Genomic DNA, 17,065 nt, shown 5'->3' with positions numbered 1-17,065 from the left:
TGGGTATAAATTTAATTCTTATATACGACCTTTTTCTATTTTTTGCTTACCGTTTTTCCTTTTTCCAGGATTCGTTTTTATCCATTATAATTTCCTTAATGATGTGTCCCTCGTTTGTCTTGGTCTCCCTCTTTTTTTTATCTATTTTTGCTTCATATGAATCTTTAATTTTTTTTTTTGGATATGTCCACATCAGCTCAATATTCTATCGAGTTCGATACTGGCTGTGTCCTTTATTCTTCTCTTATTTCGGTTAATTTTTTTTCTATTTTATCTTTTAGATTTTCTCTTAATATTTCGCATTTCTTCCATACGATATACCTGGTCTTTTATCTTCGTTTTTTTTTCGCGATTCCCTTTTAAATTAAGAGAATAGCCAGAGCTCTTCTGAAGAAAAAGGAAGAAAGAGAGAATAAATAAATTAGTAGATGTGGAATTGCCTTGACAATAAAAAGACTAAGGATATGAAAAAGACGATTACGTATGTGAAAATATATGATAATGATTGATTATTTTTCATGTAAAGCTCATGAGATTGAAGAAGTAAAGACAGAAAGTGAAGATTAGAAAGGGTAAATGAAAAGCAGCGAACAACTGTTAGAATCGAGGATTAGTTGCAAGAAAAAAGGCTAAAAAATTCAATTGAAATGTAGTGGAACATCAGATTTTGTCAATAAGAGTTGAACACTCATTCCACTGCTCCTACCACTTCGTATAGCAAGTCTACCGTCGTGGTCTACTGTTAAATGATCTCAATCTATTCAGACCAACTTCCTTTCAAATTAGAGGATATCCAAAATTCTGTTGAAGTCAGGATTGGATTGTACAGAGAGCTTGGAAGCGTTGCAAAGTGTCTACTGCAGGGTTCTTGAGCTTTGAAGATAACAGAACATTTACCAAGAGGTGGATTATAAGTTTATGTATGGAAGGAGCGGTGGAATAAATGTGTGGTGCTCTAGATTAAGTATTATAGAAGAATGACTGTTTAAAATTAACAATTTCTGTGAATTCAACGTTTATAGTCAAATTCTGATATACCACTACATTTCGATTGAATTTTTAGGCCATCTAATGATTAAATCCATCTTGGTAAGTGTTCTGTTATCTTTAAAGCTTAGGAACCTTGCAGTAGACAGATTGCAACGCTTCCAAGCTCTCTGTCTAATCCAATCCTAATTCAGCAGAACTCTGGATATCCTCTTAATTGGAAGGAAATGGAAGGACCAGTGGAGGAAGTATGTGCTACTCCAGAGTAATTACTATCAAAGGATGACTGTTTACAATGCACTAAATCGACGCTTTTAACCAAATTCTAATGTTCCACTACATTTCAATTGAATTTTTTAGCCATTTTCCTTGCAACTAATTCTTGTTTCTCACAGTTGTTCGTTGCTATTTATTTACGCCTTCCAATCTTCACTCTTTCTGATTCTACATCACCAATCTGATGAGCTTCCTGGAAGAATCATCAACATTATCAATATTTCCACATGTCTTTCTCTATTATTTTAATCCGTTCTTTGAGAACTTTTATACGTAATCTTCTAATCAATCTCTTGGATCTTTTTTTTGTCCAGACAATTCTACATCTAGTGGAGAAGATCCAATCGAATCAATGATCAAAATAATGAAGAGAAAATGAAGAAATTCATAGATGGGGAATTGTCTGGACAAAAGGAAAAAGAACCAAGAGATGAATTAGAAGTTTAGGTATAGAAGTTCTCAAAGTACGGACATCATGAGTAGAAAAAGACACGTGGAAAGATTCATGCTGATTGATGATAGTGCGTGGAAAGTTTTCAAGTTTGATATTGTAGATAGAGGAAGATTGATGATTAGAAAGCGTAAATAAATATCAAACTCAACAAAGAGAGCCGAGAAATAGTTGTGAATCTACCGAAGTTGATTCTTCAAATTCCTCGACGTCTACTGGTGAATGATCTCAATCGATTCAGACCATTTCCTTTTCAATATAGAGAATAACTAGAAATGTGTTATCTGGGTGGTAAATCTGGGTTGTACGCAGTAAGTGGGATCGTTGGAATGTGGCAGAGCCCTGTCCGCTCCTGCACAATTCTATAACCCAATTGAACACACTTGTAAATGCTCAAAATTTCCTTCTATGTCTCTGTACTCGGTGCAAAAAGTATCTCGTCGTCTTTCACCGACTCCCGATCTTCTATAAACCGCTTTGTGTATTCATACATACGACATTTCTTGCCGTACAGTTTTCTCAATGTTTCTGATGGCTTCTTCTCTAATTTTGTCAAAAATTTTTTCAAAAATATGTTCATTTTGCTGATATAGAATTTTTGTAGTTATGGTAGTAGTAGTTATATTTGTGAACAGTGCAATGTAGAGGAAAATGTTGTTTCATTTCTGTGTTTTAATGAAATAAACATAGAACAGAAACTGAATTTAAATATGTTTTACCAGTGTAGAGTCTTGTGCGTTACTCTGTATGAAGCTTGTTGTCGGTATAGTCGTGTTTTGATGATGGGATGAGTTGATTCGAGAAACGTGTCGATGCTAGTCAACTGTGATGTACACAAATTTATTATAATACAGCTATTTCCTACAGGGTTTAACAGAAATTTACTAAAATAGACTATTATTATGATAGTAATCGGGTCGGCGATGAGTAAGATACAGTATAGAAACACGAAATCCTTAGAAAACAAAGATAAATGATTTGTAGGATCTAATAAACTACCGTATCGTATATTACGTAACCGCAATCTCGCTTTTAGTGTGCAAAATGATGAAATGTTACGTGTCAGTTCTATTATGGCTTTGGAACTGTGAGATATTCTCTTCTTTCTCCTTTAGCCATTATTATGTCGTTCTTGCGGAGAATATCAGCCATAAATAAAGTTAGAAATGATGACATTATAAGAAAAATTGGAATAGAGAAAAAAAAAACATAAAAGAAAACAATTGTTTTTAAGGTTTTATTCTTAGGTAAGGGAAAAAAATATGGGTTCAAATTACATGCCACATCCGTAGAAATGAAGACTTAATGTTGAGGATAATTATCAATACACTTCCTTGAAAAGAAACGAATAAGTTTCGTTTAAATGATTAGTCATTCTTCTTCGCTGAAACGCCTGTTTTAGAATTACTTTTGATTCTAATTATTTTTTGTTTCTAGCGTAAGCCAAGTAACTTATTTTGGCTATCGGTTTTTTATCGATCAAAGCCAATAGTAAGGGTCACCAGAAGGGTTGATCTCTTCTAAATATCATGCTAAATGATTGTTTGATGGCTTCGATGCATAATCATCAAGATGGGAATGCTTTTTTACAAATTTTTCAGTATAACTCAATAAATCGTGTGACTGACACACTGTATAAGCTCAGGAATTGTTTCAAAAGTGTTATCTGGACTCTGCTTCATCCAATAAACAATTTGTCATTGGTTTGCTGAATTTAAACGTGGTCGTACAGACACCGATGATGGTGAACGTTCTGGTCGTCTAATTGAGGTGGAAAATATCAAAAAAGTCCACAAATTGGTTGTATCTAATCGAAAATTGAACTTGCGTGAGATAGATTAGGCCGTGAAGATATCAGAAGACAGTGTGTTTACAATTATGGATGAATATTTGACCCTGAAAAAATTTTTACAGTGGGTGTCCCGTTTACAGATCAGAAACAACAACGTGCTGATAATTCAAAGTAGTGTTTGGCCATGTTTACACATAATAAATCCGATTTTTTGGGTTGATACGTGACAATGGTTGAAACATGAATCTATCATTTCACTTCGTAATCGAAACGATCATCATCTAAGTGGATTGCACTGTCCGATACGTCTAAAGGCACATAGGAAGGCTTCAATATATTGGCTTGCACATGGATTATTGTTCATTGTCTATCTCCAAAAGGGACTGACAATCAATATTGAAAACTACATAGAGCTGTTGGATCGTTTAAATGCAAAAATTAAGGAAAAACGGCTTCGTATGTTGAAGAAAAACCAAGATAATGCACTTATTCATAAGTCTATAGCAACGATGGTTAAATTGAACGAATTACTGACCCCCAGTGACTACTGGCTATTTGCTGATCTCAAAAAAATGCTCGCCGGTAAGAAATTCAACTCAAATGATGAGCAATTGCTGAAATTGGAGCTTATTTTGGAGCAAAAGACAAATCCTTCTACAAGCACGACATTGAGAAGTTAGAAAAGGGTTTGAATGATTGTATTGTTCTTGTAGATGATTACAATCATGAATAAAATCGATTTTTCGCAAAAAACTTGTTTTTCTTAGTTAGTCTGACGACTTATTGAGTGATGTGCTATTGTTAAGCGCTATAGCCTCTAAGAATCGCCAACAACTTCAATTTCAATACATTTTTGGTTTCCTTAAAAATATCAGTTATTTCAACACAAAATTTTATGACATTTATTTGACGGATTTTCCACATATGGTGAATGATATAATGTACGAGTATTACAAGTCATTTTTCTTTTAAGACTCCTGTAAATCCAATTATTGTTTCGTCTGGTTTATACGAAGGCATATTGGAACATAGATCAAAGCCCCCATAGTCTCCATTGGTTGTATTATGAAGAAGAAGAGAATTAATTAATACTTCAAATGAAGTCGTTTGATTTGTTCGTACAAACATTAAGTTGGTTAATGCCGGACTTTCATTCATGTAGGTTACGTTAGAACAAAATATTTGAGTTTTTTAAAACGGTTTTGAGCAGTTTTTGGGATCCTCATTAATTCAAATATGTTGTAATTGTTTATTAGAACACTCTGACTATTTTAAATTCGTTGATGAATTCTGTTGATTCATTAAATTTTCTTGCCACTTTGAGGGAGAGACCATTTCGAGTAATGTGACGTCGGCCATATTGTCGTGGTACACAAACAAACACTTTGTTTCATTTGTATATATAGTTATTATAGTGTTTAATAATTTATAACTCGGTCTTATTTTCATCAAAATGAAATTAAATCTACAAAATTTGCTTCGTACATTATTGGTACAGATTTAAAATAAACAAATATACAACTTTTTGTGTATATCTCTAACCTGATAAAAGAAATTCTAATATTTCTATGATACGAATCTCTCAAGTCATCGCTTTTGGGAGACTTGGCCCATGGATTCCGTCTCTCTTGAATTGAAATATCTGTCATTGGATAAAATGCATCTGCTACTATACACAACTTAACAAAATTCAAGAATTTTATATAAAAAAAATTATCATCCCGAAATGATCATCACAATCAGTAAAATGTTTTTACATTATGACAATGTATTTGTTGTTGAAGTTTGTTCTTTTAACCGTAAGCGTTTCTTGACTTCCTTTGAAACGTTGTTAAGTCGTTTCATATTGTATTCTTTGTAAACAGATACACAATACGGTCCATATGTATGGAATAAATTCAGTTTTAGCATTAATATGTAAAAAAATCTGAAATAGTTCGAATTTTATTCTTTAATTGAAAATTTACAGTATGAAAATATTATCGCTTTCCAGCAGCCCCTCTGAATTATAAGTACCCCCTCGAGAATTTTAAATAAGAAAGGGGGTCGTAAGGAACCTAGTTGAAAAGGGATTTTACTCCTCTGTTCAGCAATGTAAATTTATTTTTAAATCTGGTGCAATCATAACCGGAAAATTAGAAAATTAATTTTTAAGATGTAAATTTTGATAATGTCTCTATCACAAAACTTTACGTAGAATGAAGATAATAATTTCGCAAAATATTTAGAATGTATTTGTCAATGTACTTTACGATTAAATTAAATGTTCAAAATAACCAATATTCACTTCTTGACAATAACCAAGGTGATTTTGGAATTCCCGTACAACATTTTGTATGACATCAGATGTTATTTTGTTAATTATTCTAGCTTTTAAATCAGCAATATTGTCTGGAGTATTAAAATATACTTTTATGTTAAATAACCCGAGAGGAGTCAAATCAGGGGATCTAGCCGGCGTGGCAATTCGATCGTTCCACGTCTTCCAATCCACTTATTGGGAAAAACCTAGAAATAATCAGGAATTTTCTTATCTGTTCTGCTAAACATCAGGAAAAAATCTTTGAAGATTCTACAATATTAGTCAAAAACCAAATAAACAATTGATATGAATCTAGTATGCTGCTGACATTTAGGTATATTAAGTTTGTGAAATTTTTAATAATAAATACCCTGGTCAGCACGTTTGGCAAAATTGAAAAAAAGTTTCGTGAAACTGGACATGTAAAAAATCTTGAAAAACCAGGTAGAAACGTAGAATTTACTGATGAACAAAAGTTAGATGACAACTTGAGAACTTGTTGCCGACAATGATGTAAGTAAATCATCAATTTTGAGAGTTTTTCCCAACAAAGTTCAGTTGGTTCAGGAATTGAATGTAAGTTGAAAGAATTCTGTGAATTGATGTGAACCGACTGAACGCAGATTTGCAGCTCACGAACAAAATAGTTTTTTTTTTGATGAAGCGACGTTTCACTTAAACGAAACGGTTAAGGAACAGATATTGGAGCAGAGAAAAGCCTACGTTACAAAGACTTTTTTCTGATTTTAATCATTCAAACGAGATAAGATGGAGCTCCACCTCATTTTGCACGTACAGCTAGAGTTTATTTAAACAGGTTTTTCTCAATAGGTGGACTGGAAGACGTTGAACGATCGATTAGCCGGCTAGATCCCCCGATTTGACTCCTCTCGATTACTTCTTATGGGATTATTCAAAATCTAAGTATATTTCAGTAGACCAGGCAATATTGCTGATTTGAAAGTTAAAATAACTGAAGAAACTTACAATAAGAATCCAAAAATCGCCTTGGTTATTGTCAAGAAGTGAATGGTGGTCATTTTGAACATTTAAAGTAATTTTCAAGTACATTAAATAATACATTCTAAATATTATGCGAAATTATTATTTTCTTTCTAAATTTTACATTTTAAAAATTGATTCTCTCAGTTATGCTTGCACCAAATTAAAAAAAAAACTTTGTATTGCTGAACAAAGGAATAAAATCCCTTTCCAACAAGTGCTACACGACCTCCTTTCTTATTTAAAATTTTCGAGGGGGTACTTATAATTCAGATGAGGTGCTGGATGGGGATAATATTTTTATACTGTAAATTGTCAATTTGAGAATGAAAATCGACCTGTTTCAGGTTTTTTCACATATTAATGCTAAAACTGAATTTATTCCATACATATGGACCGTATTGTGTATCTGTTTACAAAGAATACAATATGAAACGACGTCAAGACTTAACAACGTTGCAGTTATTTCCAAGGAAGTAAAGAAACGCTTACGGTTAAAAGAACAAACTTTAACAACAAACACATTGTCAGGTTTTTTTCACATGGTAATAACATTAAAATTGAATCTGTTCCATACATATGGCCTTCAAGATTGATTGTGCAAGATCGTCCTTCGCTGTTACTTTTCATCATCCCATACACTATTCGTATTTTATCTATAATGTAAGATTTTTATTGGTAATTAAGAGTTTATGTTGAAAGAAATTGATATTTTACACATTTTATTTCAAAATTTCATATTCTCATCAAACAGATTACGAATAATTAACTAATTATAGTGTTTTATTCATAGAATTTGATTTATTTTTTGAATATTGCAAATATACTTTACTGGAATCAATCTTTGGTATGTCGCTCCGACTTCTGAGTTTCCTCAAATTATTTCCGCAATAAGCAACAGCTTTAACTTGATATTCTTGAGATTCGTCATCCCAATCTATGCCGTTTATTAAACTATCAAGATAAACCTTCGGTATACTTTCTTTGATAACTAATTGTATTAATGACAATTCTTTAGCTAGCGATTTATTGGTGTGTAGTAATGTACAAATTTCATTTTGGTATTCACTTTCTTTGGTTAGTAAAATCTCGGAAGCTTTCTTTACAAGTTTTTCGGTTTCTTCTATTTTAGCATCCAATTCTTTATCTTCTTCTTGAAGATCGGAATATTCTTTCTTCACTAGCGTTTTCTCTTTCTCTTTATAGTAAAGTATTTCTTTCAATAAAAGATGAGAATTATCTAAATGCTGCAATTCCTTAGCTGTATTTTCCAACATCTCCATTTGCTGTTGCGCTTTTTCAATTATATTCTCGCCCCCTATCAATATTTTTCTTTGAATCATATCTATTTTATTTTGTAAGTTATTTTTTTCTATCTCTATTTCATCTAATTCGTCTTGACTCAAGCTCGTTCTACTTCTTTTCCTCACTCTTCTTTCTAATCTTTGTTCCCTAGCTTCTACGATTGCTAATTGCTGTCTTAGCTCCGCTATTTTAGTTTCGAATCTTTCAATAACGCTCTTAGCTTCGACGTTGATGGTAACGTGATTTTGAATGTGTTTAACTCTGTCTGCATACATTAGTGTATACATGTTTTCTTCGCAATCTTGAACTCTGGGGCTGACCATCGCTATCATTGCTGTCAGCGAATTACCACCCAAGGAATCTTGGAGTAATCTGGTCAGTTTTGAATTTCTATAAGGGATATGGGTTGCTTTACCATCTACTAGAGCTGTAATGAAAAAAAAACAGAACAAATATTAAAAATTATAGTAGATATAAAATGGTGGAAAAGGTATAAACCAAATGAATAGAAATACATTTAGTTGAAGATAACTATGAGAGAGTGGAAGGAATATAAAATGCACAGTAGAAATATTTTTCAGTTTTTTATCTATCCTAAAGACGGGATTATCGTTTTTTGGAACGTTTAGAATCCTGGATTCAATATATTGTAGCTTCGCTTTTCTAAATATTGTTTTTTTGTAGTGGGACTGGATAACCTGACCTCTGGGTGATGACTTAGAAAATGGCCAGTTAATATATTCATGTTTTAATGTTTTTTACAACTTGAATCACTTTTTGTTTCTAATCGCCCATCTAAAACATATTATCTTCCTTTTACATTTTTTTTTCATGAGTTTTGGATAATTTACTGCTATATTAAAATTTGTATCTAATGGAGGATGAGCATCTATCCAATTATGTACCGACCATCACTGGTGGGAAAACCAAAGCATTTTATATTTACCACTTATTGTACGTGTAAAATTCAATTAAAAAAAGTGACTTTTGTACACCATATTCCAGGGTGTAATAGAGAAAAACATAACCTTTCAAATATATTAATAAAACGAAAAGAGTCATTGCGTTGCCAGCATTTTGCTTTATGGGTAAATTTGTCTTCTTTTCCATCAACTTCTGTTATTTGAGTGAAACCAAATTCATCCCACAATTCGTGCTGAGGTCTACCAATTTCGCTACTCATTTTTAAAATACGTAGCGTTCTTTTAGTTACCAAAAATCTGCATATTGGAAAAAAAAATTGTTATTTATTACTTGAAAGATAAACCTCTCTTATAAAACTTGATTTCTAATTATACCCACTATTAATTTCAATCATTTTCAACCGTCAAACACCGTCAAAACAATTCACAATTTTGTTGTAGTCGTAGGTTATCTTATTATTGCGCCGGATCGCCGCATTTGCGAACTACGCCTGCGCCCAACGTAGGAAAGTCGAATAATGTGGAAAATTGTTCGCGTCGTAACGTAATTTTCTACACGTAGAAAACGTAATTTTTTACGTCCCACCAGTGCCGACCATCATCACTTCTAATAGTGTGTAGAAAATATAACAATCACTTTCTATGATTTGATTCCTGAATTCTTAGTGTATCGAGAGTCCAAACTCTGATACTCTTTCTCAATTCTTTCTACCTTTTCAGCTGTTCTTTTCTCATTCTTCTGTCATGACCATCTCCATTCTTCTTCGATTATGTTTTGAAAAGATTTTAAATTATTAACTTTTTGAAAGTTGAATGGCTTTAAGCTCTAAGATTGTGGGAGTTCGGTTGAATCGGTAGAATCACCAATGAATTTATATATTTGATATCCCAACACACCCTTTTACTTATATTGAACATTCTAAAGATTCAAATTTATTGCAATCAATTAGAACTAGAATTATTTGAATCACATTTATACATCCACACCCAACAGACACGATTATTTTCTCTTTCCCACACAATCCCACGGCTTAAAATCATTGAAAACTTTCTATTAGTATCAAGTATGATTAAGTAATTTAGACGGTTTGTGAATAACCATAAATTAATAATTGAGAACTAACTAACTAATTTTCTATAAGTCTACTACTTTTACAGTATGGCAACATTGTTAAAATGTGATTTATTTTATGTCGTGTATGTATATTACGAGGTTTGGCTATTAAATAACGAGACTGCACGCCTAGGGGGCGCCCTAGACGGATCTAGATATCTTGTCTATGCACGTTCCCAAACACGTTTTAGTCACTATTATAGTATTTGTGCAGTAACGGTTTGGAACGAACGTGTTTTTTTCTAAGCGCTTTAGTGAGTGCAGAGTGCAGAAACAGTAACCAAAATCAACCAAATTGTGCATGCAGATCGTCGAATGAGCATCCGGATGATTGCCGAGGCTGTAAACGCCGATAAAGAAACGTTTAGAAAAATTTTACACGAAGAATTACACATGACAAAAGTCTGTATGAAGTTTGCTTCCTGACCAAAAACTCTTGCATCAAGGGGTCTGCTCAGATTTCCTTGAAAGGTTAAAAAAAGATCTGTTTTGAAAGAGACCCGATTTGAGTCGATGGAAGCGGTGAAACAAAAAACGTCAGAGCTCCTAAAGGCACTCACCAAAGAAGACTTCCAGCACTGCTTCGATTAATGGAACAAACGTATGGAAAGGTTTGTGGCGAGGAGACGGGAGTATATTGAAGGGAAGCATTCGAATGTAGCATAATTTTTAAAATAAAACCTTTTTTCGTAACCAATCGCGTTATTCAATAGCCTCGTATATATGACTCAAGACCCATATGTGTATCCTTACCTGAAATTACATTCCCAAGAACAGATAGCGACAAATTAATTTTACCCGCTTCTCTCAACCGATCCCCTGTCGCTAAACTTTTGTGGACCCTTTCAGATCCAGCCAAATCGACCAAATTGAGTTTTCCAAATGTGGTTTTATTAGTTAAATTGTTCTTCGTTTCAATTAAGACCGTGAAAATCGCGTGGGATCTCGAACTGGTATCATTCAACTGCGTAAAACTCGTGGCTCTGTTTTTGTTACCCTTTTTAAGAATTTCGGTAACTCCTTCGAGAGAATTTACAGTGAAACCCAAAAGATCTTTGATATAAACTCCCAATCCGGGTTTTTCTCTTAATACTAGCTTTCTTTCCGGGTATTCTGACAGCAAATCTCTTATTTCTTCGTTATATATTTCCAAATAAGTAACAGTAACTGCGTAGGAGTATTCGTTATTTGCTAAACTTATTTGGGCGAAAATGTGTGAAAATATATTAGGTATGATTCCTTTTCGATCGTTATTGGCTATTTCACCGATCATTGTGTACGTTTTTCCAGTACCGGATTGTCCATAAGCAAATATCGTTCCGTTGTAACCTTTAAGAACCTGCTCAACTATAGGAACTGATACGTGTCTATAAAGTTCTAATTGACTACTACTCTCATTGAAGACTTTGCAGAACGTGAACGTTTTTACGACTCCATGTTTATTTATAGTGATTGTATTATTGTCTGCTATTACCGAATTTTTATTCACTAGCGTTTTTTCTTCTTCTCTCGGCGGTCGGACTCTGATGAAAACACGAACATTTTCAACTATATTTTCGGTAAAATTTTCACTTCCATCCATTTTTGTAACGTTTAATGAAATATAGAGATCAACCTGTCAAAGTCACGTCAACGCATTTGATTTAAAAAATTGTTACATGGAACATGCACTACGGTTGAGTTAACTGTCAAGTGTAAACTAAAGAACGCAGCTGGAGAAATGAACAGACCATTTGTTTAGATTTCAATCTGGATTAGTTATCAATCTGCGCTAAAAGTTGTACATGCTTTGGATGTAACAAATATGAAAAGTAATAAACCTTTGTTTCTCCAGACCAATCTCCTAAATATTATAATCTCTCTCCCATTTGAAAAAGTTGAGGAAGATATGGATAAGTTTAATTTGAGATCAATTACAATCAAGCTCAGGTTTCTTAAAATTAGTTAGCTTCAGTTCAAGAGACTGCGTATGTGGGAGGTATAAACCTGAATGGAGGCATACTACAGAAGATTAATCCGAAGAGTTTTTCATGTGGAGAGTCACTCTCTTTACAAGGATGCTAAGTTAGAATTGGTACGTGAAACCTACACCAAGGTTGAGTTGTCTGGCGAATGAAGATTAATGATGATGATGCTAAAAAGTTAGCAAGGTCTCTGTTTCTCTGTTTCATCTTGTAGAATTTGGATGAAACAAATATGAAAAGTAATAAACACCTGTTTCTTCAGACCAATCTCCTAATTATTATAATCTCTCTCCCACTTAGAAAAATTAGAGAAGAGGTGGAAAGTATGTGAACGTGTATCTAATCCTTTGGCACTGTTGCTCCATAGATCGTCCCAAGAATCTTGGATGAGTTGAGCTTGAGACTAATTGTAACTAAATTCTGATTTCTTGAAATTAGCTAGAGGTTTTGGCTCAAGAGACTACGTATATGGGAGGTATAAGCTTGAGGGGCGAGTCAGCTATGGAGGCATTGGTATAGAAGATTACGTCGAACAGTTTTTTATGTAGAACTTTAGAAAGATGTTAAGTTAAGTTAAGTGAAACATGTACTAATATAAGTTTGATTTGACTGCCTGAAATGAAATGTAAACTAATGAATGGAGCTGAAGTATGGAACAAGTTAACAGGGTGTCCATTTATTATCATGATTGCTCTTCTATTTAGAAGAATTCGAATTGAGGTGGAAAGTAGATAGATGTATATGTTATCCTGCCACGCTGTTGTTTCATTAATCGCCGCAAAAATCTTGATGGAGTTGAACTGAAGGCTAATTGTTAAGTGGACTCAGGTTTCTTAAAAATTGTTAGAGGTTTCTACGCCGTAGTGATGAGCAGTTTCATTTTCAGAGACTGTGACATCATGAGCAAAGAAAGTTTGGCAAATGTCACGTTTTGGAGGTCGATGAAATGGTTTTAATTAACCGTTTGTGGGGGTATAAGCCTGGATAGCATTGTACGCTTTTATAATAACTACATGGACGCGCAACCAACATAAGCCGAATAATTTTTTATGTAGAACTTCATGACACATCCTCTTTGTAAGGACTAGAAGAGATCTTAAGAAGATAGTAGAAAGGAAGCAATTCAAAACCCAATACATGCAATTTTTCCAACATTTCCATCGATTTGTGACACATTATATTGTATTGTCTTGATAAAACAGCACTTTCTTTTTCTTCAAACAGGGCCGTTTTTCCGCATGATTTCGTTCTTCAAACGCCTTAATTACGTTAAGAAATAGTCGCTGGTTTTTCTCATTTTAAGATAATCGATATACATGCGCATCTTAAAAAGTTAATTCCATAACCTTTCTAGCCGAATTTGGCGTCTTTTCACGCATCAAGTGCGATCCACTTAGCTCACTGAATCTTCAATTTGTTGTTGTTTTTTTATCCATTCACGATACGTCCATTATATCTAGAGGGTCTCACCTATCTCAATTAGTTTTATTTAATGGTTATCCGAAATTATTTTGTGGATTTTTTCGATGTTTTTGTCGGTAATAGCCTCTTTGGGGCGTCCTCCGCGTGCATCGTTCTCAATGCTGATCTCGCCTAAGAAAAGTTGTTTTAATCAATTTGCGATAACTCATAAACTAGAAGAGAGAGAGTTGGTTTTTCTTTGTAGCTGTAATGAAGATATTATTCATGTGAGGGAAAAGATGATTTATAGGTTTGGTACTGATATAGCAAAAACTCCTCTGCAGGGCTGGAGTTGTGGTTAATGGTAGAGTAATGTGGACTGTGATAGGCTACAAAATGAAAAAAATCAATAAAAAAGTTGTGTGGAAAAAAAAGAACGCCCGAAACAAACGTAGAATGAGGCTGGGTGGGTGGCAATTACAGCTGAGACCATCAAGTCGGCTATAAAATTTATATATATATGAATTTAACATTAATAGTGCCATCCATGTGTCAACTTACGAAGTTTCCATTCTAACCAATATACCGAACAAATAAATATATGATAACGTGAAGACGTAAAGTACGTTTGAAAATGTACATGTTTTGATAAAATAATCCTGCGTTGTCTTCCACAAATTACTTTATCCTATATGTATTTTCCTCCCAGTTTAATTTGAAATATAAAATAATTTCGAAAAGATTTATTATCAAGACGTAAAATTGAATTTCGCGGTTTGTAAACTCCTTTTGGAATCTTATCTCATCTGGAAGAATATTAATGAAGTAACTTTCTTAAAGTCATTCCTCACAAAGTTGTTTCAAGTAGGATATTTTACAAAACAAAGATATGCGGTAATGGATTGAATGAGTAGAAGTTCTACAAACGTTTTTTTTTTTGGAAATAAGTTTACAAATAAAATTTTTCTTGGTATTCGTGATTATAAAAACACAAAATCTTGATTACGGAGAAGACCAGACATAAATTCTATGAATTTTTCAACTTCTAGTACGGAAATTTTCATTCACGGAACGATATACTTAAACTGTCAACTGTAATAAGTTTTTTATTGATTGTAATACACGGTTGAATTCCCAACAATAAAATAAAGAATTCAATTTGGATTTACTCCATATATTAAGAACTTTCCGAAGGATTTTCCATTTTCTCTGTCTAGAATTTTTACCATTCGCGGCCTACATCTGAACGGATACGTCGTTTATCCACTTTGATCCTCGAAAACCTTCAAATAAAATTATTCCCATTCGAAATCAATTTTCTTTATTTGTATCGAATACACATCGGAAGAGCAAAAAATTCGCATAGTGCAAATGTTCTTTAAGTAGGCGATATTTCGCTGTAATACCCTCTATCAAGTATCAAATTTAGACAGGATCGTTTCCGAAAATAAAAATCTCTTGAATACAATCGATCTGTAACATATAATTCGACCAAATTAGTGACTATAAGGAGACCACTAAACGAGAAACTACGCCCAAAAACCATACTCGATTCTAAAATGGTACTGGAGCGAACAAAATAATGAAATGAAAATACACTGTTAGAAATTTCTTTGATAATTATTTGTGGGAAGTTCTAAAAAAGATTTATCATTTATTGTTGATAGTAAACATCAAAATTAATCGTTTGGTTCCTTGGAAGCAGCTCAAAAAATATAACATCTTTGTAGTCACACCAAACTGACAGCATGAGTTTTTTTGTTGTTTTCCAGCTTTCGATGTGGTTTATGCTGGTTCATCGTGTTTACTCTATTATCGTTTTCGAACGATGTTACTGTACAGGATCCATTATTCATCACCTGTGATGATTCTTTTCGTTTAAGGTGCATATCGCGAATGTGGAGGTGAGGTACCCAAATATCAAGCTTCTTAACTAACACAAGACATTTCAGGTGTTTTTCAATTGATGTGTGTGATACATGTAGCCTCTTCGCAACCTGATCATTATCAACTTTAGTAGGTCGACCAGAACGTCGTTCGACTTTGAGGGAAAAATCTCCAGAACGGAATTTTTTATACCAATTGTGACACGTGCGCTAATCAGCACCATAAACTTTACATTTGTGAGCCGCAACAGCTTTCTTTCCTTTATAGTAATAAAAAAGTACAATATGCCGAAAACGTTTGTTTCTGTACTCGATTTAAAATCAATCCTCAAATAAAATCACGCACTAACATAAGTTCTACAAAAAATAAAGAAAGTCTCTCGGTGAAAAGCGAAAGTACTTAGTTTGCAACCTTATATTTGACATTATTCATAGTTATTATTATGATAAACTCTTCATCTTTCTCAGTTGTAAATTGATACAATTTTCCATATCCTTCCATTAAACCTTATTTATTTGTTATAGGTGGCAATGAATTGTGCGAAGGGACACGCGGTACTTATAGAGTAAGGGCAGTGGATTATTGGGATCGTGTTGGTAAATTCTCCGAAATTATGCCCTATCCCTAAATGGAACATAAAATAGAGGTAGCAACGTTTATGTGCAATTTTAAAGCAACGTTGATGCATCTTATTAAATGTCGTTTGGTTCAATATTGGTGTTTAGTGGCTATAAAAGAATGAGGATAATGAAAAAAATCGAATATATTGTTAACAACCTCATTCCTTCAATGACTCAGAACTAGCTGTCGTCAAATTGTTATAAAAATATGTTTGTAGGAAATTTATATACCTTTCTTATATAGTATACATGGGTTAAAATTATTCAAAGCATTCCTCAAATCGTGGATTTTCGATAATCAACACATGATTTTAAAATAGTTTGCGCTATTTTGAGTGAAATTAGTGTGAGGTACTTCAATTCCTTTTCAAACTTAAAGCACCTACTTAAAATTGATGAATTATTTGTTTCTAATATGCTATTTTAATTAAAAAAGCTCACTATAGTCACATTCATTTAATGGAATAAGCATTTTCCGCTTGAAAATGGATACTTTTTGCAAATTGTAATAATTCACTTCTTTATTTATACGATTTTTATTTGTGAATTCAATTGATGAACACTGTACGTTCTTAATTAATCAAATACTTCACTTATAATACTCATAATATAATGCACTTATCACTAACATTTAACTAACTTATTTAAATTAATAGATTACATTTTATTTCGATCTGTTCACTACGACTACCTATTATAAACTAACTAACTGCGCTACAGTTACAAATCCTTATATATATATATATATATATATATATATATATCCCAAAAGAATTCTAAAAGTTCTAGAAAATTAAGAAACAAAACAAATAAATAAATAGAACTTCCTAGAAATTATTCAAAAAGTTATATAAAAAAATGAACATCAATGGAGTCGAATTTGAGAATTCCTTTAGATCAAGCCAGGGTCGCCCTAGGGTGGAGACGCGTTCGTAAAAATATTTTTGAGGTTAAATATTGAGCCTTTTGGAGTTTACAATTAATATATATGGTACGTTTAGGATTTTTTTACTTTGAATCGAATCAAATTTATCTAACATA

At 33.0% G+C, this 17,065-nt stretch overlaps 1 protein-coding gene across 2 annotated transcripts in view; it reads left to right on the top strand.

Moving 5' to 3' along the window:
- LOC130448923 (alpha-L-iduronidase) overlaps positions 1-16,257 on the top strand; it is a 56,515-nt gene extending 40,258 nt beyond the window's left edge. Inside the window, exon 11 of one of the 2 annotated variants that reach the window (XM_056786526.1) lies at positions 15,929-16,257. In XM_056786526.1, the coding sequence (XP_056642504.1) occupies positions 15,929-16,032 (104 nt within the window). In that variant the 3' untranslated portion in view covers positions 16,033-16,257. The remainder of the gene's footprint in view (positions 1-15,928) is intronic. The other variant, XM_056786527.1, reaches the window with a different exon arrangement.
- Positions 16,258-17,065: the final 808 nt, after the last annotated feature.

The sequence above is a fragment of the Diorhabda sublineata genome, chromosome 9 (assembly GCF_026230105.1).
Source record: "Diorhabda sublineata isolate icDioSubl1.1 chromosome 9, icDioSubl1.1, whole genome shotgun sequence".
Lineage (NCBI taxonomy): Eukaryota > Metazoa > Arthropoda > Insecta > Coleoptera > Chrysomelidae > Diorhabda > Diorhabda sublineata.
This window is presented reverse-complemented; position numbering and strand designations above follow the sequence as displayed.